The 27879-nt window shown below is 36.8% G+C and overlaps 4 protein-coding genes across 5 annotated transcripts in view; 1 reads left to right on the top strand and 3 right to left on the bottom strand.

Moving 5' to 3' along the window:
- Positions 1-10464, top strand: part of fmn1 (formin 1) — a 43647-nt gene extending 33183 nt beyond the window's left edge. The window contains exons 13-18 of one of the 2 annotated variants that reach the window (XM_056481240.1): positions 1374-1494; positions 6091-6183; positions 7660-7711; positions 7951-8100; positions 9061-9142; positions 9318-10464. In XM_056481240.1, coding sequence (XP_056337215.1) covers positions 1374-1494; positions 6091-6183; positions 7660-7711; positions 7951-8100; positions 9061-9142; positions 9318-9362 — 543 coding nt within the window. In that variant the 3' untranslated portion in view covers positions 9363-10464. The remainder of the gene's footprint in view (positions 1-1373; positions 1495-6090; positions 6184-7659; positions 7712-7950; positions 8101-9060; positions 9143-9317) is intronic. The other variant, XM_056481239.1, reaches the window with a different exon arrangement.
- A 457-nt stretch (positions 10465-10921) lies between these two features.
- grem1a (gremlin 1a, DAN family BMP antagonist) lies at positions 10922-12232 on the bottom strand. The gene is made up of 2 exons (XM_056481242.1): positions 11993-12232; positions 10922-11470 (listed from the first exon to the last, which is right to left on the bottom strand). Exon 2 carries the CDS (start codon positions 11467-11469, stop codon positions 10936-10938), a length of 534 nt encoding a protein of 177 aa, XP_056337217.1. The 5' UTR covers position 11470; positions 11993-12232; the 3' UTR covers positions 10922-10935.
- Positions 12233-12303: 71 nt separating this feature from the next.
- LOC130247782 (neuroendocrine protein 7B2) lies at positions 12304-15768 on the bottom strand. The gene is made up of 6 exons (XM_056481241.1): positions 15660-15768; positions 15060-15294; positions 14749-14898; positions 14443-14555; positions 12743-12796; positions 12304-12635 (listed from the first exon to the last, which is right to left on the bottom strand). The coding sequence occupies exons 2-6, from the start codon at positions 15280-15282 to the stop codon at positions 12516-12518; spliced, it is 660 nt and encodes a 219-aa protein (XP_056337216.1). The 5' UTR covers positions 15283-15294; positions 15660-15768; the 3' UTR covers positions 12304-12515.
- A 2083-nt stretch (positions 15769-17851) lies between these two features.
- actc1a (actin alpha cardiac muscle 1a) lies at positions 17852-27857 on the bottom strand. Its single transcript, XM_056481207.1, has 9 exons — positions 27769-27857; positions 26657-26808; positions 21859-21987; positions 21639-21749; positions 20262-20346; positions 19997-20158; positions 18630-18821; positions 18345-18526; positions 17852-18106 (listed from the first exon to the last, which is right to left on the bottom strand). Exons 2-9 carry the CDS (start codon positions 26783-26785, stop codon positions 17963-17965), a joined length of 1134 nt encoding a protein of 377 aa, XP_056337182.1. The 5' UTR covers positions 26786-26808; positions 27769-27857; the 3' UTR covers positions 17852-17962.
- Between the last annotated feature and the right edge of the window lie 22 nt (positions 27858-27879).

Below are 27879 nucleotides of genomic sequence, written 5' to 3' on the forward strand. Positions count from 1 at the left end.
TTAATGTTCGTCAATGTGGACATAAATATATTCATAGGTATTTTTATTGTTATAAATTGAGTTGAACAGGTAATTTATTCACTGATACATAAACAATCTCTATACATCTCATTTGTGATAAGTGTGTTTTAATTTCGAAAATTAGAATTAACTGTAAGGGCATTTGGAGGGCATAAACAGAAGAAAAAAATGTATGACACATTTAGTCATTATATTTACTAATAAAATTGTATTAAAGCATTCTTTTCAAAACCTATGAATAAAAATATGACACTTTAAGCTTGAGGTTTCTATTTCATAATTTTATACAATGAACAATTCATTAAATTGAACAAATTTGGCATTAAATATATTTAGAATGTTAAATAAATCCTATTCTCTTTTTTGATTCACTTTTTGTTCATCAAAAAAATCTAGAAAAAAAACATTGAGTCTGTTTTTAACATTGTAATGTGTTTTGTGTACACCAAATGAGCAATCAGTGATGTTGGAAATTCAACACAGGAATAATTACATTGGAAAATATGTGTAAATTTAAAACTGATATTTTATATTTTAATATTATTTCACAATATTCTGTTTTTGATCAAATACATGCAATCTCCTAGTGAGCACACTTTAAAAGGGATATTACTTGCTTTACTTAAGAGTGAATAAACCCATTAAAACTTGGAACAGTTGAGCTGAGTTAATTTTTAGAATTATGCACATAGTTCATTTACTTTAAAAAAGTAGCCTTACACATTTTAAGAAACTCTTTTTAAAAGTAGAGTGAACTAATATTTATATTATATATTAAAGATATTTACAGTACACAAGACTATAGAGTACACTAAAAACTAAGTTTTAGTCTAGTTTTCACTCAAAAAAAATATTTTTTTTTTGTCAACACACTGAAAAAAGTGTTTCATGCAAAACTGTTGCAAACAATTTATTTGTGTTGAATTTAAACAAACAAATTAAATTGAGCAATGTTCAACTTAAATTGTTTGTTTAAATTCAGCCTAAATAAATTTTTTACAACCACTTAACGTAAAAAAATTGAGTAAATCCAAGGAATCATCTTTGAATATTTTTTTTCAGTGCAGGTTCCACGTAGCAGAGTTAGGTTACCTTAAAGAAATAATATTTATTTTAGTAAACTTATGTTGTTACATAAAGGTAATCTATTAATCTATTTAGTTGTTGAACTTAAATAACTAAACAGATTAAAGCTAAATTATCTTTTGGTTTTAATACACAAACATAACTGAACTGATTCATTTAAATATAGTTACATTCTTTGGACCAACTAAAGCCATAATCCATTTTTTTGAGTGTTTTTCTCCTCATATATCATCTTACTCTTATATATCTCTTTATCCTCTCTTCAGAACGCTGGGACAGAACAGAGCATCTTTCCCCTGCCTGAACCTCAAGATGTTTTCCTTTCCTCTCAAGTGAAGTTCGATGACCTCTCAAAGGACCTCAGGAAGCTGGGCAGAGACTTGACAGGTAAGAATTACCAAAAACACTCTCAGGGGCTTCGAAACCGATTTCAGCGTGCCACTGATTTACTGTGGCATCAAAAGAAGCGAGATTACATGAGTTTGGCGGGATGGATGACCGCAGCCCTGCAACATGGCTCCAGCTGAATCCTGAGGACTTTACAGCATCTGTTAGCAACAACTCATAATTAAACCACATTAGATCAGGTGGAATATACGGACGTGTTTTTTTGTGTATGTATATATGCGCACGCACAGATGCGGAGACGCAGTGGAGTCTGTGTGATTTGGCCCTGGCGCCTTTTAGATATGACTTTAATCCTGCCCATCAGATGCTTCAGGCATTGTGCGATTCTCCTGCTCTGTCGGAGGGGCCAAAGGGTGCAGTGCTTTGGCGCTTATGTAATCTGAGAGAAGAGCAGCTTATCGCTGGCGGGATGGGTTTTATCTGCGCAGAGATGCACCGCTGTTGTCCTGCTACACTGTACTAGTGCGTGTTCAGTGTGGCCCTGCAGATGTGTGCCACAGATTCTTTTCTTTACCTCTCAACAAGCCTTTCTTATCGGGCGACGGAGAGACTGCCAAATCTGGCCCATCACGCTCTCCCTTTTTTTTGTGCTGCTGTTTGAACTCCCCTTATGACTGGGAGAGAATCATGTCTTTGTTTTTCAGGGGGGGTTTTTATGCTGTGTTTGTTCGATTTCTTTTCTTTTACGACCCCACTGAGGTTTTGGCTGCTCAAGGTGACCACATTTGTCTGCGATGTTATTCCGCGGAGCAAGAAAGTGCTGCACTAATCAAATTAGTCACTGTATGCCTACACAGAAAGGGAATGTCCCTGTGATTTTATTTTCCAGAGACAATTATGACAGCACTTCTAATGCTTGGAGTCTCCACTGCTGATTCATCTGGCTTGCGTTTGAGACATCTTTTTGATCTCTTTGTGATCGTTGAGGCAGTGGTTTGGCTCGCCGTTGAGGTGCACAGTCAAGAAAACCTTTATATAGCTGTGATACTCCCGGAAACAATGTATATGAGGATTTGACCAATCTAAATGAATCTTTTATGTGTAGAAATGCTGTGGAAAAGAGTCCCTGCTACTTCATTGGCAGCTATGTTCACAGTTTACACAAATGCTCAATGAAAACAGTAGTGTGTGTAGTGTTATCTAGAAGGAGATGCAGATGGAGTGTGTCCAACAGTGCCGGGTTCCCATCAGGGTGTATTATGACTGGGGCAGGAGACTGGCTCCTCTGATCCTCTGATTGGACGGTGAACAAACAGTGCAGCGTAGGTCCACGGGTGGTACAGGGACTATCTGAGGATGTGATCAGAGGTGCATCAAAACAGATCCTACCCAGAAAAAAGACATTTGATAACCTCTGACTCTGTCACAGGTGGAGCTTTAGTCGATTGGTTGGTGCATACATAAGCTTTACTGCGTGTGTGTGATTAGTTTCAATGCTCAGCTTTTCAAAGCATCTGATGCACAAGTCTATATGTAATGCCGCATAACTGACCCTTTCATTCATCCTCAGATTTTGCGACAGAGTTATTAGATTTAGGTGTTAATTTAGCGCACATATCTTGAATTTGCTGGACATTTTTGTTCATTTTGGTGGCACTTTTGGTTCTATTCATTTTATACCTGATCAAGGTATAAAATACACACATAATAAACTCAAAAATGTTGACCAGCCATTGATATTGTATATTTAGTGTCTAGGCATGGGACGATAACCGTTTTCACAGTTTGGAAAAGTCAAGGTTTTAAAATGTAAAATTTTTCTGCAATACCGTTCCTACAGTATATGGACGATTTATTATTTTACTTTTTTTTGTTTTTAAGGACAACAGTATCTCCAGCAGAAAAGATCTCCAATGATGATGTTGTAAAGAAATCTGTGTTTTTGAAACCAATGAAGACAGCAGAAGTCAATGATTCATTTGAATTATTTAGCCTGACATGTTTACTGCTCCAAAATATATTAAATGTTTCTCAAAATAAAATAAATTGTGTTCAAATGGGAAAAAATTGGTTTTATTCGGACATGTAAAAAATAATATATTTTAGAGCAGTAGTCACAATGCCGTGATATTTTTATCCAAGATTATCATACCGTCAAAATCTTATGCCTAATATAGTCAAAATTATTCATACCACTGGGGTGTATGTATGTATGCATGTATATATATATATATATATATATATATATATATATATATATATATATATATATATATATATATATATATATATATATATATATATATACACACACACACTACATTTCTAAAAGGTTTGTTATTAGTCTTAGGAAATTCCCCCATTAACCACTCATAATCAAAATCACTTTACTGTACTTGTTTTTACAGATGTCATAATTAAGGCACTAACAGCATTTGCTTTATCAGCAGAAGGCTCTATCATCAGTGTGCAAGTCATCAGTACACAGGACTCATTCAACCACAATTACATTATGGTTGCTTTGCTGGTAAAAAATAGAAAAAAAAAACAATTTATGATTCACAATCTAGCAAGAGCCAAGTGATATCTTAAATTGCCACATATATTTTATTTAAATAAGCAAAGTTGTGCAATGTATTTTGAAACTTTACACACCTGAAACTTGTCTATAGCACTTGTTCACTGCTGCTCTTATAGTTGTGTAAATTGCTTCCTTGTCCTCATTTGTAAGTCGCTTTGGATAAAAGCTTCTGCTAAATGACTAAATGTAAATGTAAAATGTAAATATGTGTTTTTAAAAAAAGATTTTAACACCAACACTGCATTTACTTGATGAAAAATACAATCAAAAATCAAATACAAAACATAAATAAATATTGAGATGTAAGCTATATAATTCATTTATTCATTTTCTTTTCAGCTTAGTCCCTTTATTAATCAGGGGTTGCCACAGCAGAATGAACCGCCAATTTATCCAGCATATTTTGTACATAGCGGATGCCCTTCCAGCTACAACCCATCACTGGGAAACACCCATATACTCTCACTCACACACATACACTACGGACAATTTAGCCTACCCAATTCCCTTGTAGCGCATGTCTTTAGACTTGTTGGGGAAACTGGAGCACCCGAAGGAAACCTAAGCGAACACCGGAAGAACATGCAAACTCCACACAGAAATGCCAACTGACCCAGCCGAGGCTCGAACCAGCGACCTTTTTGCTGTAAGGCGACAGTGCTACCCACTGCACCACCATGCCGCCCCGAGATATAAAGTACCGATTTTAATATATTGATTTTAATTTGTGATTATGATTCCAAAGCTCTCTTTTCAGCATCATGATACCCCAGGCCCAGACTCAAGAGATTTTTGTAATATGGTAATTTGGAGTTCATGAAACATTTTGTGTTTGCAAGAATGTTAAAGTGTTGCAAGAGTTGTGCTGCTGAGGGCCGGAGCAAGCTGAACTGCCGCTCTAGGCAAAGGACTGTCCCACCACCCTTAACCAGTGTTGCCAGATGTAGCTGACTGATTTCAGCACAGTCTTCGGGAAATCATGCAAAGTGAGGGGGGGTGACGGTAGAGGCATACATGTTGGGGGCGTGAGGGGGGTGTTGTCTGTCACACACATCTAAGCTACGTCGGGGGGTGGGGGTTTGGGGAAGCAAAAGGGAAAAGTGAAAAGCGAAGTAACCGAAAGTTACTGCCCTCCATATTATGCCATCCTGTTGGGAGGAGGGAGGGGGGGGCTGATTTTGTCACCCTCACGGTCGCCTAGGTTGCCTTTATGGACGCGCCTGCCCTGCTGCTGAATATCCATGATTATAATTGTCTGTTTTGTGATTGATAGATCCAGTTGCTGAGGAAAAATATTGATTTCTTTATAACACAAAAACATACTGATATTTTTAAAATGCATTTATAAATTGTAATTAGTGTCACTTATAATGCCCGAATCACCTGTCTTTATCTTCTTCTGTACACAATATATTGGTTTAGCCTATAATAGTATATAATTATACTTAATTTTCTTGGCATTTGCGTTCCACTATCCCTGCTCATATTTTCTAAAACAATAGCAAGTCATTTCCATTAATGCAATATACACTCATCGGCCACTTCTCTGTAAACCCTAGAGATGGTTGTGCGTGAAAATCCCAGTAGATCAGCAGTTTCTGAAATACTCAGACAAGCCCGTCTGGCACAAACAACCATGCCATGTTCAAAATCACTGTTTGAACTCCAGCAGATCGTCTTAACCATCTCTACAAGCCTAAATGCATTGAGTTGCTGCCATGTGATTGGCTGATTAGAGATTTGCGTTAACGAGCAGTTGCACAGGTGTACCTAATAAAGTGGCTGGTGAGTGTACATGTACACTTATTTATTATAAATCCAATTAGTAAGAAAGCATAGGCATTGAAAATTCTGCAAGCTTCAGTGTGGCATTCATTATTTAAGATATTGGAATAAAAAGTAAGCGTTCATGGTGGTCTAACATTAAAATGTCAGACTGTTTAATTTTGGATAACATATTGCGTTAAAGATTATTTTACAATGACTGGCCTCTGTAAGTTGGACCCGGTCAGGGACTTTACTCTGACCCAATGTTATTGTTTTGTCTCGTACAGTGTGCGAAAAGGACGTCATAACCGTGTGTACCAACTCGTCTCAAGAGCACATTCATCCCTTCCAGGAGAAAATGGACTTTTTCATTGCCAGCGGTGAGTTATGTTATAATGCCAGAGATTAGCCCGCATTACCTTTCAGAAGAGGATCTTTATTCAGAGTTTTTAAGTCTTGTATTTATGGGCTCTGTCACATTGGCCAATCCCTCACGTCTACCCTGCTCAGATATGAAGTTTAGTTGGTCTCTGAGACAATCCGTCTCTCGAGATGATTGATGGAGAGCAGAACAAAAGTTTGTTTAGATGGTACGCAGGATTGTTTTGTTGTGCAGATGATATGTGGAGATGTAAACAGATTGCCGTTTACTATAGACGACAGCAGCTATGGTGAACTAGACAAACATGTTTTATTCTGTTTGTAGTTTATGTAGAATATAACGGCAAGTATAAACCAAAGCTTCTCTTTTCTTCGCATTCTTTCTCCTACAACCATTTGATTGTCTCGACTGCTCTGATAAGAAGGCACACATCCTGCAGTCATGAAGAATATCTGCTGTGTGCCCTTTTGGGGACCTGATAAGCGTCTGTGACTGATACCTGAAGACTGATACAGAGATTGGAATCAGGGAGACTTTGGCAATGAAGTAGACATGTCAGTATAGGAGAAACTGCAGTTTTGACATTTTGTCAAAAGCAAAACGCTGGGAATTTGGCACAAAATTTGTTTTGGTAGTGTGACCGGTATATCAAAAGTCCTGTTTTTACCTACACTCCAAAAATATTTTTGCTGCTTGTTTTAACTACAATTCTTGAGTTTCTGGGGGTTTTTAAGGGGGCAGCTTAAATGTTTTATGTTCAATCAACTTAAATTTGTTAAAACAATTAAGTTACTTAATCAATTTGAGTTGAGACAACATGAAAGAATTGTGTGGAACCCAGCATTTTTTACAGCATAGTATTCTCTTGTATTTCCTGTGTGACCTGATGAAGACCATGTAGGTTGAAACGTTGTCCTATTAAATTTGACTTTTCTTTTTACTCTTTATGTTGTGTTTGGCTTGCTCCAGCACCTGCCTTCAAAAATGTTCTAGATGTGAGCACACTGATGTTTTTTCTTGCTATACAGTATAGTATTACCAATTATTTTCAGTCAATAAGGCTCAGTTGGGACTCATTACTCTTTCCACTAGACACTATTAACATACTCTTATTTATGCATCTTCATGGTTAGGATTTAGTCAAGGTCTTTCACATTTATTTCATCACTGCCTACATTAGTTTAGTGGGAGCACTCGGCAGCATATTTTCTTTTAAAGTTGTGAATTAACATTATGCGCAAAATTGAAAGTTTTGCATAAAACATTTGTGAATAAAGCACTGTTTCCATCCAATGTGTTCGAGAGAACAAAATGGTCACTTCCTGATAAGCTGGCATATTAAGAATAAATATAATAAAAATGTACATTTCCCTTATGAAAATAGATTAATTAAAACATGGTACAGATTATGATGCAGTCTAAATGCAAATGTGTTCACTGCCTAATTGTGAATCCACATATTTTTACTTTACAGCACAGAAAGAGCTAATCACCATGGAGCACCAGGTGGTATCAGCTAGTAAAAGGTATAAGCACATCACTCTTGGTGTCTCAAAAATTTAAATGTCATTAACTTGTTTTCCTTAGTTTTTTCCTTTTCGTTTTTGTAATAATGACATTGTAAAAAATTCTAACTAATAAACTTTTTTTACATTACAAAGAACCTTTTGTGAAGTGAATTATATATGAAAACAGCTTCTTTGTAAAACAATAGATGGCAGTTTATTTTAATAGTGTACTGTACATTATATCTTTTCTTTCTCAGCTTCTCTTACCTGGTGGAGTTTTTTGGGCTGAAGCCACGCTCTGGAGAGCAAGAGGTTGCGCCTGGCAATGTTTTTACACTTTGGTTTGAATTCTGCAATGACTTTAAGATCAGGTGGAAGAGAGAGAACAAAGTCATATCCAAACAGAGGTGTGAGAGACATCTTGGGTATCTGTTTTCCTGCTTTGTAACTTCTCTAAACAAGACACATGCTGCGTCCCAATTCACATACTTATACTACACCCTGAATGTATGTACGTTTTTGTAAAGGAAAAATATACTTTTGAGTGTGTGACAGAAGAGTATGCGAGTTTTGGGACACACTACTTCCTCGTTAACAGATCGTTTTGTTGCTTAGTTATGAGCCCTGTCAATCATCCACACATCATCCACATTTCTGTCATATTAAATTTCCTACCTTATTGGAGAAACAGCAGCAGGATAATCTGCCATTCACGAGTCTTTCATGCAGAGAAATCTCCTCAGGTCTTTGGATAATTTTGCGTTCAGACGTTAATGTCCAAACACGTCTTTATAAGTTCAGTGTTGTTGCTGCAGATGAAATAGGCTATAACACAGAAAACGCGGTTTAAACATGTTCCAGTTGGCTAGATATTGATTTACAGTCAAACACATTCAAACATCTTTACCGACGACTCTCTACTTGACGGTTGGTCTCGCGCGTCTATCATGTTTGTAGTTTATTTACACTTTTTAGCTGCGTTTGTAGTTCTAATCGAATTTACGTGCAATGTACTGTCTGTGGGCTTTATTATATTTGATATATATATATACACTCCATTTAAGTTGAAGTAATGAAGTATTTATTTAACTCATTACCTTCAACACTGAGTTCAAAACTCTTTTGAAATGAGTAGAAATTATTTTCAGTAAATTGAGTTAACTACACTCATTTCATTTAATAAAGTTGACTGATGTGATTTACAGTGTAGGGGACTTGTAAAACATTCCATATTTCTTAAAAAAAAAAAAAAAGTAGTGTGTTCTTTTAATGGGAATTGCTGACAGTTATTTTTATGAATTTTGATATTAAAACTTGCTGGAATTGTAACATTATGGTCAATTAAACAACACTCTTTTTAACTTCAGAATCAAAGAAGCCCAACAGTCAGTTCGCAACATGACAGCAGAGAAGAAGATTGAGACCAGAAGAGTAAATGCGAATGGACTGGTAAGAGTAAGAGACGTGTGGGTGGCAGAGTGATAAGCACTTAAACACTAGTCACCATTGTACTTTTATGAATAAGCTTTTTCTGTCAGCCCAGACTCCAAACTATATTCCACATAATGCAAGCAGCTGATTTTATTTAATAATGATGTCAATTTATTTATGTGTTTAATGACAGAAAGAGAGACTGCGCATGAAAGAAGCAAGTCTGACCACCAGCTAACTGTTTGAGGCCTGTATTTAAGACCCAGGGGATTTTTGGCAGGGTCAGAATGAAGTCCACCTGCTAGTGGCACACTTTTCTCCAGCCTGAAAGATGACAGCCTGTCTGTCAGTGTGGATTGTGTCGTGTGTATAATACTATAATCTTTTTGCTCACTTGCACATGTATATTCTAAATACTCCTAATGGTTGATATGAAGTGAATGTTTTAAATAAATATTCACACACTCTTAAAAAAACTTTAAAAAGAAGAAACTGTCAATGTTTAAAGAACCTTTTGTTGGTGGTGTAAAAAACTTTTTATCTAAATATTTTTTCACCTGGCATCACGGTGGCGCAGTGGGTAGCACGATCGCCTTACAGCAAGAAGGTCACTGGTTCGAGCTCCGGCTGGGTCAGTTGGCATTTCTGGGTGGAGTTTGCATGTTCTCCCCGTGTTTGCGTGGGTTTCCTCCAGGTGCTCCGGTTTCCCCTACAATCCAAAGATATGTGCTGTAGGTGAATTAAATAAAATTGGCCAAAGTGTATGAGTGTGAATGCAAGTGTGTGTGTGTTTCCCAGTGTTGGGTTATGGCTGGAAAGGCATCTGCTGCGTAAAACATGTGCTGGATAATTTGGCGGTTCATTCCGCTGTGGCGACCCCTGATGAACGAAGGGACTAAGCCAAAAAGAAAATGAATGAATGAATGAATGAATGAATGAATGAATGAATGAATGAATGAAGAACATTTTGGTCAGTTGAAAGTCTGGTTGTTCAGGGTTCTTCATGGAACCATTGAAGCCAAAAAATAACCTTTATTTTAAAAGTGTATAACAAATTCACTTAATCTGCTTTGTAATCTGCACCAATTTATATAATTAAGGATTCAAATAGTGCAAATTAAAGACAGCAATCTTGGCATTCAACTTAAAAAAAAAAGCTGTAACTTTATTTTGTATATTGAGTAACAAAAGTTGAGTAACTTTTTTATGGCTTATTAGGTCATTACATAACATAATGTACATTTACAATCATATAATTTTAAAACTATAACTGTTTTATTTTGATGCCTTTTTTATTAACAACATATGTGGATTTATCATTTAATCACAGTAATTTTGTTCCTTGTAAATGCAGTACTGTACAAAATGCTCATTGTTATAAAAATGTTAGCATGCATTTCATGTGTCACCAGTATTTTCTTCATCAGGAGATTAAAAGGTTGTAAATATGGCACCACATATATTTGACAACACATATATAAAAACCAGCAAACAAAATGACTTATATTTAGGTCTTGCTTATTTACACCCATAGCCTAATGTATGCATTTATGTATCTTAAATTACAAATCAAGCCACAGAGTAGTAAGATATTTGCATCAATGTGCAAATCTTCCTCCACACAGTGGAGAATAATATAAGAATATGTCTAATTACAACTATAGGCTACTTATAATACATAAATTTGCATCAGATGTATATCTTCACAATATTAAGATTGTTGTTTTGACTGAACAAACACATATCAATGATATGTCAAACATGTTAGTCAAGACAAACCCACGCATGTAGCCAACAATCAGTCAGTGAGTTTAATCCAAGTCGACAGAAGTGCAGCGACACTGTTTGACGCGCCGCACGCGCTTTTTCTTGGTGTTGGGAGTTTGACCGGGACAGAAGAGCGTGTAAGTGACGGTCGTGAAACTTTTGGGCTTGCACACGGAGCACGACTGGAACGCGCCGTCCTCTTGGTAAATGTGTCGAGGGATGTAGAAAGAGTTGCACTGTCCGTAACAGAAGCGGTTGATGATGGCGCGCGGTTGGCATCCGTCCTCGTAGATCATCAGCTTCAGCGGCTGCGTTTTACACCAGTCGAGTTTAAGATACCGGCGCTCTGTTACGTGTAAAGCCTCCTGGCTGGAGTCCAGCACCTCGTCCCCGGCTGAAGGCGGTCCCATTCCCCTGGAACCGGCCTGCGGTGTCTGCGGTGACTGCTCCGACTGGTTTGGACTGTATTTATTTGGGTGAGGAATGGCGCCTTGAAATCCCCCGGTTCCCCTGATCCTCGCCGGATTGCAGAGCAGCCACAAGACCACGATAGTGACAGCTAATGCGTCTTTAGTCATCCTTTCACATGAAGAGAGAAACAGAACATTCATTCCAATTCAATGTACACTAAATCATATAGTGTGGATAGGCTAAAAAACGATATTATCTGTCTGTGTGTGTGTGTATGTATGTATGTATGTATGTATATATATATATATATATATATATATATATATATATATATATATATATATATATATATATATATATATATATATATATATATATATATATATATATTCAGGAGTAAACATTTAAAGTGAATAATAGGCTTTCAAAATTGTCCTTAGATAATAAGTGTTATTGAATATTTTATTACGACTTTGATTATATGTTTTTGATCAACTTCAAATGTATATTAAAGTTACAATAAAAAACTTCAAACATCCCCCCCCCCCCAAAAAAAAAGTTATTCTAATTTCCTACATATTTTAACCAGTTTCTACTGTCTTCTGAAACCATGTACGAATCATTATTCTTGTTAATTAAGATATAATGTTTGTTTTTTTAAATAAATATCCAGTAGATGTGCAGACTTACCTCAGTTTAATAATGGTTCAAACGTCTTCACATGTACTTCTGCTATGTTCACAAAGGTCTTTGCACCACAACAAACTACAGATAAAAATAGGCTGAACCAAATGATCCAGAATTCAGAGTCAGAGTCAAAATAAGGTATGGAGGTCTGTTCTGAGCGCTGACGTTTAAGAGAATGGGGTAGTCCACGCCTCCTCTCAGTCTACCATCATTCACAGCATTTTGGGGATGGTCCTGTGTTTCTAGAGCTCTTTCGTGAAGACTGTATATTCATAAACTTAGATAAATCATGAAGCACAAACACATGTTTCAAATTATCTGCACATGAAGATATACATCATTTTATTTGATTATAGTGTTACAACAAAAGTTGCGCCAAGAGAATAGTCATTAATGTTATACAATCACCATTTGTTGCTGTATTAATAATATGATTCAGTTGAATATCACACATCATTTGGTGCTTACTTTACTGTGAAACTGATAAGTTATGTTGATTATACAGATTTTATGATCAACATGATGTTCAGGTCTTGATATTGCTTGTAGCGGTTTCAGCCTCATCCTCCTCTGGGAAATGTGGCACTGATTTCTTGGCCACCACGTTATCCAGCCTCTGTCCCATCAGATATGGATTTAGAACACTCTGAAACGCAGTCAGTGACAGAGTGACGTTTTTACTGAGAACACAAGATGTGTACTGAGAAAGCAGCAATCCAAAATATTTTAGTTACATTTATATTTATAGCATACCCTTTTTCTTCTCTTTGGCCCACCCTTCAGTTTTTCATATAACAGTCCTTTATTCTAAAAGCAGAACAATGGATATTAGTGCTGTCTGTACACAGAGCTGTATTTACATATCTGTTCAATATTAACCATTACTACAGACTCTTGTGGGAGACCGTTTTGGCAAATTTGGATGAGTTTGTATAATATTTGTGCATAATATTCACATGATTCATTTATGGTCAATAGAGTGGATGATCTTGTGTGCTTTTTTTAATTGTGCAAATCAAATTAAACAAATTCTTATAAAATCACCCCTTCATAAATAGTTGTTTTATGATGAGATCAGGTTCACTATTGTATAGGTGAAACATTTATTGAAAATTATCATCATGTACTCATCCTCACTTCTTTTCTTGTTTTAACTTCTTTTTGCAATAGCAATCAAGATGTTTAAATCACATTTCTAAAATTTCTGCCCCTCCACTGAAAGTCTATTCATCCTAAAACTGCGATGTTCATAAAGAGATAAAAATAAATAAGTCCCTTGGAACTGACCCATCTGAAGAGATGCAACTGGTTTTGTAGCGGTCTGACTGGGTAGGGGTGCCAACTTATAAATTTATATAAGTAAAAATATAAATATATATTTATAAAGTCAGTGCTATAGGATATACTAGTAGTGCAGTAAGCCTAAATAGAGCTAAAGACCAAAATAAATCAAGCAGAATTAAAAGTTTAAAGTGCATTCATTCATTCATTCATTTTCGGCTTAGTCCCTTTATTAATCTGGGGTTGCCACAGCGGAATGAACCAGTAACTTATCCAGCATATGTTTTATGCAGCAGATGCCCTTCCAGCTGCAACCCATCACTGGGAAACACCCATACACTTCCTTTCACACACACTACGGACAATTCAGCTAACCCAATTTACCTACAGCACATGTCTTTGGACTTGTGGGGGAAACCGAAGCACACGGAGGAAACCCACAAAATTGCATTCAAATATTATTCAATTTGTCCTCCTTACAACACCAAAAATAAGAATAAGTATTTTACAACCCAACAAAACAATTCAACTCACCCCCAAACATACATATGAATAATAATTCAACTAAGATAAACAGATTTATTTCTGGTTTTATTGACATAAACATTGATCAGTGAGCAACGTTACAGCATTAAATAGGTTCTATAAAACCAAACTTAAAATGCTCATCATATAAAAAAGTCTGTTGATGACTTGGATTAAACTGCTTGATTCATTTGGATTTATTGTTCCATTTCTTTATGGAAGTTCTGAAGCTTCAAAACTTTGTGGATAGACATCATTAAAGTAACACAAATCTTAGATTTAAATAAAATATCTCTGTTTATGTTCCACAACACAAGAACAATACAAGAGTAAATAAAAGATGGCAAATTTAAAATTTTGGGTTGAACTTCTAAAATCGTAATGTTTTGTATTTATTATTTAGATTTTTTTTTTACAAATTGAGACATCAATCTTACAAATGCAGAATAGATTGGATGTGGAAAAGTACTTGACAGCTTTTAAATACAGCTTTATCCTTTCAAATAGTACATGAAAAGTAAAAAAATAGAGAAACTTTGAGAAAATTTTCTAACTTTACTTCATAATTCACAAAACAAACGATTTTATTAAAATGACAAATTTGCAGTTTTCTCTGGCCTGTTTCAAGGTGTCAAGTGTGAACCTACCCACTTGGCCAGAGCAGGATAGTCGTGCTCTGGGTCAAAGAGGTGCTGATGTTTCTGGAACTCTCGGCTGAACTCTGCAGTGTCCGGAGAGTTTTCTAAACACCCATCTGCAGCTAGAAAAACATGAACATATTTTAGAAACTAAAAGAGATGCACAAGCCGATCACATAAGAGCTGTTGAATATTTTGAACATCTTTGTTTTAATTAAATTTGGAACTTTTTTTCCTCCGAAAATTTGATTCAAGTTTTGCGTTACAGACAGAATGAATGGTCCAATGTATATTTGTGCGTTTGAACCTGCATACCAGTCTTTCCAAGGGGGCAAGGATTGGGAGGGTCAGGATAACCGTGGTCCTCGCTGAAATCTTTGGGAACACTGTCCCCTGTTAACTCTGCTACAATGTTAGGGATGTTCCCATACGGCCCAAGATGCTGGAGCCCCTCATGAGCACCACCTATTGGACAAAGTGTAAAATGACATCAAATCAGCCGCATAATGAAGAGTATTATATAAGAACAAACATTTAAACTTAGTTACAAGTTCTTACATCCTATTTATAATAACTTAAAACATAATTTATCTACAAATAAGGTATAAACAGAGAGAAACGTATACCTTGGATGCTGAGAGGACCAACTATGTTGGTGGCCTGGTGCGCGGGATATTCGACCCGGGGCCGCGCGATGCCCAGCTGCTCCATCACACCGTGAAGTAGGCGCTGGATGTCCGCTTCCGACACCTGATCCACAGTGCGTGGACTGCGGCCAGAAACCACGGCCATCAGGCTGAAGATGACACTCAGAAGAACCGTGTGTGTCATTTTCGAAGTCGAACCCATTTCCGACGTTCACTACACCGACAATAAACACAACATGTCGTATAAATAAATGTATCTCTGTAGGCTAACGTTACTGTAAAACGCCATATGTAAAGTAAACAACACATATGCATAGGCCTATTGTTTACATCGCATATTAATCTACCAGTTAAACAGAACTTATAAATGCTAAAATGGACTATAATGGCGGGATTATATTACTGAGTTTAGAAAAAACGCACATCTATGATAACTACGTCACAAGTAAACAGGCTTGATAAATAGATAGGCCGTTACAAAGCGCATTATGAAGCATACTCGAATTTCAGGAAAGGTAAGTAAACACAGCGTGTTATATACAGAATAAACAGCTAACCTAACGTGAAGAGAAAACCTACCATGTAATCTGGACTGAGAGAGAGGATATCGGGTTCAGAAGAGATGCGGTGACCGTCCTCCTCCTCCTCCTCTACGCTTCATTTGCTCTGTTGCTAAGCAGCCGAATCATCTCAGCTCGACAAATTGCCATCGGTTTACGACAGGCACGTTGTCATTAAAACATGCTGCTGTTTTTTATTGCCAATATATTTAAAGTATAAGTACAGTAAGTAAACATATTGTTCTCATTACTTGCACAATAACTGTAGGCTAATTTTGGCTGTAACGCCTGTGCATTAATTGTGTCGTGTCATCATAGCCCTACTCGGAAATGTTACGGACAAGTCGGTTTATAACAATAATTCAACTTTAAAAATCATATTTGCTATAATTTTTTGTCTGTTGTAAACCCAAAATTACATTTAGAAGGTGTTGAGTTAACTGATAAAACATTTTCTAACAAACACATTCGTAATATTTTTCAGAAGCAAAATAAAAAGGCAAATTTTTATGGAACTCTATTATAGTTCATATTAATTGGAAAAGAGCCTGGTTACCTCCTTTCAAATACACTATTAATAATAAATTAAGGAAATTTATTTTAAAATACTACATACAATTTACCCAGTAAAATCTTTATTATCAAAGTATTGAAATGGAGGATATCTGTGGTTTCTGCAATACAGATAAGGAGAGCCTTTGTCATTCATTTTTGAATGCAACGTTGTAAACAATTTTTGGAAGGATTTAGCCAAATATATTTTTTAAATGACAAAACTTAGTAATTATTTTACATTAAAAGATTTAGTTTTTTTGTATTATGAAAACAAATCCAACAAAAGCCTTGAATATATGGTTAATCTCTTTAATTTATTGGCAAAATTTTTGGAAAATTTGGAAAATTGCTATGTCATCTCCCACATTTAGTTTTTTGTATCAAGTTTGACATCTTTATTTATACTGTGAAATTGTTGAAAAGCAAAAAATCTGAGATTTGTATCAATTATTATAACACGTTTTTGATTCCCCTGTTAATTCTAAAAATCATTAAATATAGAAATGCTGTACACTATGCTTTGTGTATTTAATAAAAAATATTTAATTTATATTTGTTTATTTTTTACCATTGTTATATTCGTTTTTTTATGTTTCATCTTTTATATTGTGTTGTATGTTTGTTCCTGATGGTTTATGCAATAAAATAAAATTAATACTTTTCGTACTTTTCGTACTTTAGTACGTTTTAGTACTTTTCAGTGCAAAAAGCTTTATAATTCTAATGGATAGCTTTTTGGATGCGTGCAAACGAACTAACAACAAATTATGGATTCTCTGGAACAGACATGAATTAACATTAGGCTATATTACATAATTTATGAAACAGCACAATGTACACCTGCATTGCCACTTTAGTTTAGAGAGCAGCTGTAATAAATGATTACTGACCTTTTATTATTATTAATAATTTTTAGGAATGTGGGTTGTGTATTTTTGCCACTGGGCCAGATTAAGTCAGATAAAGCCCAAACAAGCCCCTATAATCACCTGTCAATGGTCATATAATTATGATGGATGTAGATGTGGTAATAAAGATCATAGCATCTTTAACATGGGCCATAATGTTATGTCAAGGTGAGTGGGTCAGAGTATCTCAAAACAGCAAGGCTTCTGCGTTCGTTGCTCCTGGTTAGCAGTGTTGAGGATTTACCAACTGTGGTCTAAAGAGGGGCAAACCACAATCTGGTAACAGGGGTGCTCAATAAGGCTCATGGATGCACAAAGGGCAACTAATTCTATACTGTCTGTTCCTAACCAACAGATGGTCTAATATGGCACAAGTCACGCAAAAATTTAATTGTGGTCATGGGGAAAATGGGTCACAACACACAGTGGCTATAGCAATGGACCAATAAGAGTGCCTATGATGATCCCTGTCCTCTACTGAAAGTGTAGTGAAAAAAATAAGTGCCAGAGCTAAACTTTAGAGCAGTAGTGGAATTTTGTCTGGTTCATTGACTTTTATGAGTCTTGTTACTTTTATATAATGTTTATGTGGCACCAGGACACACAGTGTGGTGAAAAGCCAGTAGAGGGGGGTGTGATGCTTAAAAACTGCATTGCAGACCAAATACACCCTCTAATGACAGGGAAGTGGCTATATTTTTTAGTTAACCTTATAGATTCCCTTCACAAACAATAAGAGGCACAAAAATACTGTTACACATCAGAACTTTTATTACAACGGTACATGTATATACAGCACAAGGTACAGTACAAAGGCATACGGAGGGTTAGTTGGACTGAACAGAGAAGGATTGGAAATTTAGAAGCACTTCCTGTGGACGATGGAGGGACCTGCCTCATCATACTCCTGCTTGCTGATCCACATCTGCTGGAAGGTGGACAGGGAAGCCAGGATGGAGCCACCAATCCAGACAGAGTATTTGCGTTCAGGAGGAGCAATGATCTGGGGGACAAACACAAGAATATGAATGCAGGTAGACCATAAAACTGGAATTTAACCAGTGGGATGCAGTGTTGGGTAAGAAAAGTAATACATTACAACTTTAAGCCTATTTAGTCTATAAACACACACACACACACACACACACACACACAAATAACAAATACTTTCACTTTATTTTCCTTAAAAGTACTTTTGATTGTAATATATCTCTTTTTTCCAACTCTGGCAGAATGTTTACCTTGATCTTCATTGTGCTGGGGGCCAGAGCAGTGATTTCCTTCTGCATACGGTCAGCGATACCTGGATACATGGTGGTACCGCCAGACAGGACGTTGTTGGCATACAGATCCTTGCGGATATCAATGTCGCACTTCATAATGCTGTTGTAGGCGGTTTCATGGATGCCAGCGGACTCCATACCTGTGAGGTACAACGTCCCACACTGTGTTAGCATATTTTACAAGCTCTTGAGATGTAAGAACAGCAACACAAGGTGATCCAACCAGGCCAAACCAAGACCTACCAATGAAAGAGGGCTGGAAAAGGGTCTCGGGACAGCGGAAACGCTCATTTCCAATGGTGATGACCTGACCATCAGGCAACTCGTAGCTCTTCTCCAGAGAGGAGGATGAGGCTGCAGTGGCCATCTCATTCTCAAAGTCCAGAGCCACGTAGCACAGCTTCTCCTTAATATCACGCACAATCTCACGCTCAGCTGTGGGGAAGAAAAGATAGTAAGTATATTGTATTTCAGGAAAAGGCAGTAATAATCACCATATGCTAATACACATCTACATATTCTAATGCACAATATGCTAACTGTGCTAATGCCAATGCACAATCCCAACTGTTGGGTTAAAAATGTTAAATAATTAAAACGTTTATCCCAGTTTGTCCAAATCTGACCAAATATGAGTTAAAGCTACCCAGCTTTGAGTGTGCATAGACTCCCCATCCAAATTGTCCTATAATTTAATACTATTTTATGATCAATTGCTCATTCACAAGCTGCATGATAAAACTTAAAACAATAAAAACACACAGACAATTGGTGTGATTGGTCTGATGTCACTTTCTAACTGTACAGTTGATGCTAAACATGATTTCATATACACAATGTGCACATTGTGAATGTTTTCCCATTTATAAATGAACAATCAGGATAGACTCAAAGGAATAGTTCACCCCGAAACTAAATTTTACTTTGAATTCTCACCCTGATTTGCTTACAATCTTTATAGGCAAGGCAAGTTTATTTATATAGCACATGTCATACACAGTGGCAATTTAAAGTGCTTTACATGAACAGGAATAAAAGAGACAAGTATAAATAAAATAGAAACAAATAGTATAAAAACAGATGAAAACAGTGTAAAGACAGTTTTTCCATATTCCAAAACACCGGTGTATCATATTTTCTCATTTTACTCTGGGACTTGCGCATTCTGGTGATCACCCCCACCTCTGTGGACATTTTGTTACCTATTAATCTATTGGATGGCTCCAACAGATTCGATTTCTCACTTTGAATCAAAAAGTTAAAATTTACAGCTGTAATTGTGTGTCCCCCAATTTCACTTCTGGAAGTAAATCGCACGGCCCGTGATTTTAATCCCCTCCCAGGAGCAAATTGCTTTAGCTATTTACTACCAGGAGTAATTTCAGGTATTTTTAGTTCTTTTTGTTATTTTAAAAGAATGATGGTAACAAATAGCCACTAAATTCTATAGTAGAGAAAAAATACTATGGAAGTCAATGGCAGTTCAACATTTTCAATGTACCTTCTTTTGTTTTCAACAGAGTTTAAAACATATGGAGGGCGTGTAAATGATGGCAGTTTTTACATTTTTAGGCGAACTGTCCTTGTAAGTATGGTTTTCGAGTACCCACCAGTTGTGACGAAAGAGTAACCGCGCTCAGTCAGGATCTTCATCAGGTAGTCAGTCAAGTCACGGCCGGCCAGATCCAGACGCATGATGGCATGAGGAAGAGCATAACCCTCATAGATGGGCACATTGTGGGTCACACCATCACCAGAGTCCAACACAATACCTGTAAAATGATGCATGTCAAGTATTGCTTGTGTTACAGATTTTTAAGAGGATTATTGCCTGTGATGTTTTGTATTGTTTGTAGAGATTGGATGGACACTGACCAGTGGTACGGCCAGAGGCGTAGAGGGAGAGCACAGCCTGAATGGCAACATACATGGCAGGAACATTGAAGGTCTCAAACATGATCTGAAAAGACAGAAAAATGCATTCAGGGTTATTATCATTAATCTAAAGATAAAACAATAAGAAAAACATTACTTGCATTAAAATAAACATCAAAACAAATAATAAAACTTGCGCCACTTTGTTTGATTTAATCCCAGAAATACTACTTCAGCTACTTTGAAAATATATATTTTTGAAAGATTATTTTTTCTCCCCATGTTGGCATGGGTTTTCTCCGTTTGCTCTGGTTTCCCCCACAAGTCCTAAGACATGCGCTATAGGTGAATTGAATAATCTAAATTATTCAAGTCCGTAGTATATCTGTGTGAATGAGTGTGTATGGATGTATCCCAGTGATGAGTTGCAGCTGGAAGGGCATCTGCTGTGTAAAAACATATGCTGGATAATATAGCGGTTCATTCCGCTGTGGCGACCCCTGAATAATAAAGGGACTAAGCCGAGAAGAAAATGAATGAATGAATGAAAGATTATTGCAGAACTTTTTAAAAGGAATTACTTATAGACGTACATTACAAGTAGGACCAAACAGTATCTACAGACATTTTTTCACAGAATTTTGTAAAAAATAAAAATATTCAGAATGATTTTGAGAGTATAGTAATGGAAACATACCACATGAAATAAACAAAAAACCTTTTTACTTTTATTTAATATTTACAATGCAAATCCAATTAGATCCACTTGTTTGGTAAGCGAAGGAAGTCTCATAATTTATTTACAAGAAGGATGAAAATATTACGTTACAAACTATTATTAATGATATAACATAAATTAATATAAATAAATCATATAAACATTTGCATATTATTCAACAATATTACTGAAATTATTATAAAAACTGAATAAATATATATTAACACAGATTTACATAAGTAATTAAAATGGTGGGCTAAAAAAATCTGCAGCTTTTCACATTTAATTCAATTAGTTACCAAATTTTACTAGACACTATTTCTGACTAAATACATTTCTATATTGTAAACAAGACAACATTTAATTTATTCAGTCATTTACTTAAATTAAGAAAATTAGATAAACTGAATAATTTAAAATAGCTTATAAAAAACTAAAGAAATAGATTAAAATATACATATATGTATATATTTATATACAGTTGAAGCCAAAGTTATTAAACCCCCTGTATTATTAGCCTGTTTATTTTTTCTCCAATTTCTGTTTAACGGAGAGAAGATTTTTTCTACACATTTCTAAACATAATAGTTTTACTACTCATTTCTAATAACTAATAAAAGAATAACTTATTAGGTTGTGTAAAGCAAAGTTTTGCTCACCTGTGTCATCTTCTCTCTGTTGGCTTTAGGGTTGAGGGGGGCCTCAGTGAGCAGAGTTGGATGCTCCTCAGGGGCCACACGCAGCTCATTGTAGAAGGTGTGATGCCAGATCTGAAAACAATATCAAGATATTAACTGAATGCACATCAAACATACCATATGGCTCACTAATAGGACTGAAATGCCTCCCATGTTTGATTAACGGATGTTTCATCTGTACCTTCTCCATGTCATCCCAGTTGGTGATGATGCCGTGCTCGATGGGGTATTTAAGAGTGAGGATACCCCTCTTGCTCTGAGCCTCGTCTCCCACATAGCTGTCCTTCTGACCCATACCGACCATCACACCCTGAGGGAAACCAGCCACAGGTTAGACATCACCAAACAAGGTTTAAGTAGTTATTAACATCGCCATTTTTTTTTGACAATTAGTTTTTTAACTTCCAATATTAACTGTTTCCTGTATTTTATTATTATTATATCGTGATTATTGATGATCTCTGCTCTGACAACTTTTGATGTTACTCTCAAAGGATTATTTTTGCTGCTTGTTCCAACCAAGGGCGTAGATTTGCTCTTAACATTGGTGGGAACATACATTTGACACATCTTGACATCCGGTAGAGTGAACGCTGGCGCGTCTATGCTGCCGCTGCTCTCCGGGTATTTTATGTTGTTTTATCTATTTTAACTGTCTTAAGTCAATTTCTTAAAGTATATTCTTTTAAGATTTTATACTTTAAGATTTCACCGGCGAACTCTGTAATATTGGCTGTGGGGTGGAGCTGTGATGACAATCTTCAATGACAACTATGTGGATTAACAGTGTGTGGTTTGTGCTTGCCTGGACTGTCCTGTGTGTCTATCATCCATCGACAGCGCTTCTCCAGTATACTGCAGCCGAACTTCTAAAATTCCGCCTATATCCACACAATCCACCTTCACCTTATCTGTTTCAGCACCCGGACATCCTACATTTGCCTCGAAGGAAATATATCCACCGTGGCTCTCGTCGGAACTTTCAATATGACGAAACCAACTCCATAAAGTCATTTTGGTCAACTTCTCGACGTCCACCGAGGAATATCCGCTGCCGCACTGATCACAGTGTGTTGACCCGCCTGACCAGATCGGCTAACACAGCTGTCAAACCAAGCACTAATGTCAACTTTGGTCTTTTTAACATCCGCTCGCTTTCGAGTAAGGGGTATCTTGTGCAGGATCTCCTCTCTGACCGTAAGTTTGACTTTTTATGCTTAACTGAAACTTGGCAGCAGCCAAATGACTTTAGTTGCTTAAATGATGCTACTCCACCGGGGTTTGTTTATATTTCTCGACCGCGTGACTGTGGCAGAGGAGGCGGTCTCGCGATAATTCACCGCGAGAAATGGAGGATCGCGTCAGTAAGCGTTCCTACCTGCCAATCATTTGAGGTAACTGTATGTCAGCTCACTGGACCAGCTCCCACAATCATTGCCGTTTTGTACCGCCCACCAAAGCCAAATAACGAATTTATTGCTGACTTTGCGGCATTCATGACTCATCTTTCTACACTCTCGCCCAACATAATACTTCTTGGAGATTTTAACATTCATATGGACAATAACTACAATACTCTCACTAAAGATTTCACATCCTGTTTAGATAGTTTTGGACTTCAACAATACGTAGACTTTCCCACACATGATAAAGGTCATATTCTGGACTTGATCTGCTGTTCTGGTGTTACACCTGATAACTGTAAAGCTGACTCCTTCCCTTTCTCTGATCATATGCTAATCTCATTCAGTGTTAATCTCTCACTTTCCAAATGTAATCCTTCACGCACAATATCTTTCCGAAAAATTAAGGACATCAACTTGGACACTTTTTCTTCTGATATCAACAGCTTTCCCAGTACTGATGGTCTCAATACACCAGATGAACTGCTCTCTCACTACAACAATAACCTTCATAACCTTCTAAATAATCATGCTCCCTTAAAAACCAGGACTGTTTCATTTACTCTGTCTGCACCTTGGTTCACTCCTGCTCTTAGACAATTAAAATCAAAAGGACGTCAGCTTGAAAGACTCTACAGGAAAACCAATCTCACTGTACACAGGGACATGTATGCAAATCACATTCATCACTATAAAGACTCTATTTCTGCAGCTAAATCCACATACTATTCCAGTTTAATCAGTTGCAATGAAGGCAATTCTAAAGCCCTCTTTTCTCTCTTTACAAACATAACAAAACCCTCTATCTCACTTCCTCCAAACCTATATACAGTGGATTTCTGTAACAACTTAGCTTCATTTTTCTCTTCAAAAATTGAACACATCTATCAGCAAATTCTGTCCACTTCTGTTTTGAATCCATCTGTCCAGGTCATATTCACCCCCCCTCATTCATTCTCAGAATTTGTTCTACCCTCAGTAACTGAAATATGTAGTCTTATTCTTAAATCCAAACCATCTACCTGCAGGCTAGACCCCCTACCTACTACTCTTATAAAGGCCATACTCCCTTCCCTGTCTCCTCTCATCACTGACATAATTCACTCCTCTCTCACCACTGGTATTGTTCCTTCCTCTCTCAAAGTTGCTGCTGTTACTCCAATTTTAAAGAAACCTGGTTTAGATCCCAATAACCTCAATAACTTTCGTCCTATTTCAAACCTACCATTCATCTCTAAAATTCTTGAAAAAACTGTCGCTGCTCAACTTCACACCCATCTTTCCTGTAATAACTTATATGAACAATTCCAGTCTGGTTTTCGCCCACTACATAGCACAGAAACAGCTTTACTCAAAATCACTAATGACCTCCTCCTAGCAGCAGACTCTGGTTCACTATCCATTCTTCTTTTGCTTGATCTAAGTGCGGCTTTTGACACAATCTCACATAACATTCTTCTGGACAGGCTCGCCTCAATTGGCATTGGGAACACACCTCTCAGTTGGTTTCATTCATACCTCTCAGGTCGCACTCAGTTCATTCAATTAAAGTCTTTCACCTCATCATCAGTCCCTGTCACTACTGGTGTGCCCCAGGGTTCAGTTTTGGGTCCGCTGCTATTTATCATCTATCTTCTTCCACTTGGTTATATTTTCCGTAAACACCAAATTCATTTTCATTGCTACGCAGATGACACCCAGCTCTACCTATCAACCAAACCCAACCACAAACTCCCACCTTCATCCCTTACTAACTGCTTTGCAGACATCAAATCCTGGTTCACCTCAAACTTTCTGAAATTAAATGACAATAAAACTGAACTTCTACTTATAGGTACACAATCCACTTTAAATAAATCACATAGCTTTTCCATTCCCACAGATGATTCTGTCATTACCCCCTCCCTTCAGGTTAAGAGCCTGGGGGTCATCTTCGATAGCACCCTTTCATTCACTGCACATGTTAATAATGTCACCCGATCCGCTTATTTCCACCTTCGAAATATAAATCGTTTACGTCCGTCCCTCACACCTCATTCAGCTGCCATTCTTGTTCATAGTTTAGTCACATCCCGTTTAGATTACTGTAATTCCCTTCTGTTTGGCCTCCCTAAAAAAACTCTTCATAAATTACAACTGGTACAAAACGCTGCAGCCCGTATTATCACAAAAACCCCCTCTATCTGTCACATCACACCCATTCTACAGCAGCTTCACTGGCTTCCCATCTCTTTTAGAATTAATTATAAAATACTTCTTCTCACTTTTAAAGCCATCCACAATCTCGCTCCTCCATACCTTGCTGATCTTGTTCATATCGCCACACCTTCTCGAACACTCAGGTCTTCTTCTTCCATTCACCTCACTGTTCCCTCTGTCCGCCTTGTCACCATGGGGAACAGAGCCTTCAGCCACTCTGCTCCTCAGCTTTGGAATTCACTTCCTCCTGATCTCCGTAATTTAGACTCTCTTTCACAATTTAAATCCAAACTCAAAACACATCTGTTTAGAACAGCTTATACTCTTTAACCCGACTGCATTTTTAAAAAAAGTTTGTATTGTATTTTATTGATTTTATTGTGTTTTTATTTGAACTGATTGTTCTAGCTGCTCTGTACGGTGACCTTGAGTGTCATGAAAGGCGCCTTAAATAAAATGCATTATTATTATTATTATCCCTAGAGCGCATGTATTGAACAGAACAAATTTTGTTTTGCGCTTTTAAAAATGAATCAAGTATTTAATCATATGAAATAAATTAATAATAAATTATTAATACAAATAACAGTCACGTACTGCAGTCGGGCTTTGAGGAGGTATGAATGTAGAGAAATTTAGAGAGGTGTGTGACGCAATATAACTGGTTTATTACATTTATTGTCTTTCATAATATTGGAGACCAAAATCAAAACCGAATTTCGATTAATTGGACAGCTTTGGTTAATAGTATCACGATGAACTCATAGCGAACTTGACTTACTAAGATTACTAAGAGTTGACAGAGCATTATTTTATTTTGAAGTCAATTAAAGTATTGGTAGGGACATTTCAGTAATTGGTGGATATTGGTGGAGACACGTCCCTTCCATCCATGCCAATTCTACGCCCTTGGTTTAAACTACTTACTTAAAATAAGCTGAAATTGACATTTTATGGGGACAACTTAATTGTTTTATGTTCAATTCACTTACATTTGTTACGTTAACATTTGTTATGTTATGGGACAACATGAATGAATTGTGTGGAACCCTGCATTTGTTACAGTGCAGGTTACAGGTTAACTAAGTGACTTTTATTGACTTTCATAGTAGTTTGAATCAATATAATTCAACATAAATATTTGTATAGACATTAATCCTTAAACATAATAAAAAGATACTGTAATTTACTTGACTTACCCAGACAAAATACTGTCTACTAAAATGTCAATAAAAGTCGCTTTGTTAGACAATCCAAAGTTTTTGGAGCAGAAGTCAAGTTCTCATAATGCAGTTTGAAAACGTTAATGATGAATGCCAATAAAATGGCAAAGTATTAATTCGATTTTTTTAGAGTGTACATGCTTTAGAGGCCCACCTGGTGACGGGGTCTGCCAACAATAGAGGGAAAGACAGCACGTGGAGCATCATCACCGGCGAATCCAGCCTTGACCAAACCAGAACCATTGTCGCACACAAGTGCGGTAGTCTCATCATCGTCACACATGATTGCTGTTTTTTAGGATGGTTCTAGGAGAAAGAACACATGTTAGGTGAGCCAATGAGTGTACAACACAGTTAAAACCATGACACAATGCCTCTTAATAGCTGTAGACATACTCAAAATACACATTATTGGTATCAATGGATCCTTTTCACTTCATAATAGGTTTTTTATAGTGGAAGATGTTCTGTTCGGTTATTTTCTAAGATCTCTTCTCTATAAAACCCCACTTGTCAGCTTTATTTTTAAGAGAATATGAATTAAAATGATTTAAAACATATTTTATAACCATATATGAGCTTTCTTTTAAATTTAATTGATTTTAATCATCTACACTACACAAAAAGTAAGAGTAAAGTAAGAGTAAAGTAAATCTAAATGTAAATGTTTACAACTCAATATAATCAAGCAGTAAAAAACAAAAATCAGCATCAGGTAAGGTCAATAAAAGGCCATACGCAGCACAGCAGATCCCCTTTAAACTATTTTAGGCCTCAGTTCTTGTCATTCCTGTGGAAGCCCCTGACCAAGTGTCCTATCTGTGGATATTTCACAGCTGTCTGATGACAAATGACAGTCAGAGCCAAGAGTCGCCTCCTCAGCTGTCCAGAAACTGCCAACATGTGTTCCTCTCTTTATTAGTTCATTTTCAATTCAGCCTTAAGAATTCTAATCCAACAAATCCTCCATCAATCAAACACAACTAACTCTAAGCTCTCATTTTAGTGCTAACTCTTAAAGTTACCAAACCCATGCCCTTTGTTTCCCACATTTCTGAAGCTACAGCCACTTTTGACAGAGGAATTAAATCAGCGTGTTTTTGCTAAAAAGATGTAAGAACCCAATTTGCTTCATCATCCAGAAATTTCTATTCCTTTCCAATGTAGATGAAGAATGTAGAGTTGTCTTATTCCTTCTCAAATCTCTGCCTCTCTTTCTCGTTCCTGAAGTAGTCCTTAGAGAGAAAAGCAGTAGCAAACACTCACCAAAGTTGTAGCGCAAGACTGGAGTTTCCACTGGGATGAAGGGCATGGAGAAGGGATGTCTCTTAAATATGCTGGTGGTCGAGGAGAGGGGGCAGGGGTTTGGGGCGGTGC

Source organism: Danio aesculapii, chromosome 20 (assembly GCF_903798145.1).
Source record: "Danio aesculapii chromosome 20, fDanAes4.1, whole genome shotgun sequence".
Lineage (NCBI taxonomy): Eukaryota > Metazoa > Chordata > Actinopteri > Cypriniformes > Danionidae > Danio > Danio aesculapii.

Excerpts from the sequence above, each read along its gene's own strand:
- grem1a (XM_056481242.1), bottom strand. The coding sequence starts at position 11,469 with ATGACTAAAGACGCATTAGCTGTCACTATCGTGGTCTTGTGGCTGCTC.
- LOC130247782 (XM_056481241.1), bottom strand. The coding sequence starts at position 15,282 with ATGGGTTCGACTTCGAAAATGACACACACGGTTCTTCTGAGTGTCATC. Across the intron at positions 14,556-14,748 it reads TTGCCCCCTTGGAAAGACTG|CTGCAGATGGGTGTTTAGAA; the intron begins GTATGCAGGTTC and ends ATGTTTTTCTAG. Across the intron at positions 12,636-12,742 it reads GGCCAAAGAGAAGAAAAAGG|AGTGTTCTAAATCCATATCT; the intron begins GTATGCTATAAA and ends ACTGCGTTTCAG.
- actc1a (XM_056481207.1), bottom strand. The coding sequence starts at position 26,785 with ATGTGTGACGATGATGAGACTACCGCACTTGTGTGCGACAATGGTTCT. Across the intron at positions 21,750-21,858 it reads ACTGGGATGACATGGAGAAG|ATCTGGCATCACACCTTCTA; the intron begins GTACAGATGAAA and ends TATTGTTTTCAG. Across the intron at positions 20,159-20,261 it reads CGCCTCTGGCCGTACCACTG|GTATTGTGTTGGACTCTGGT; the intron begins GTCAGTGTCCAT and ends ATCATTTTACAG.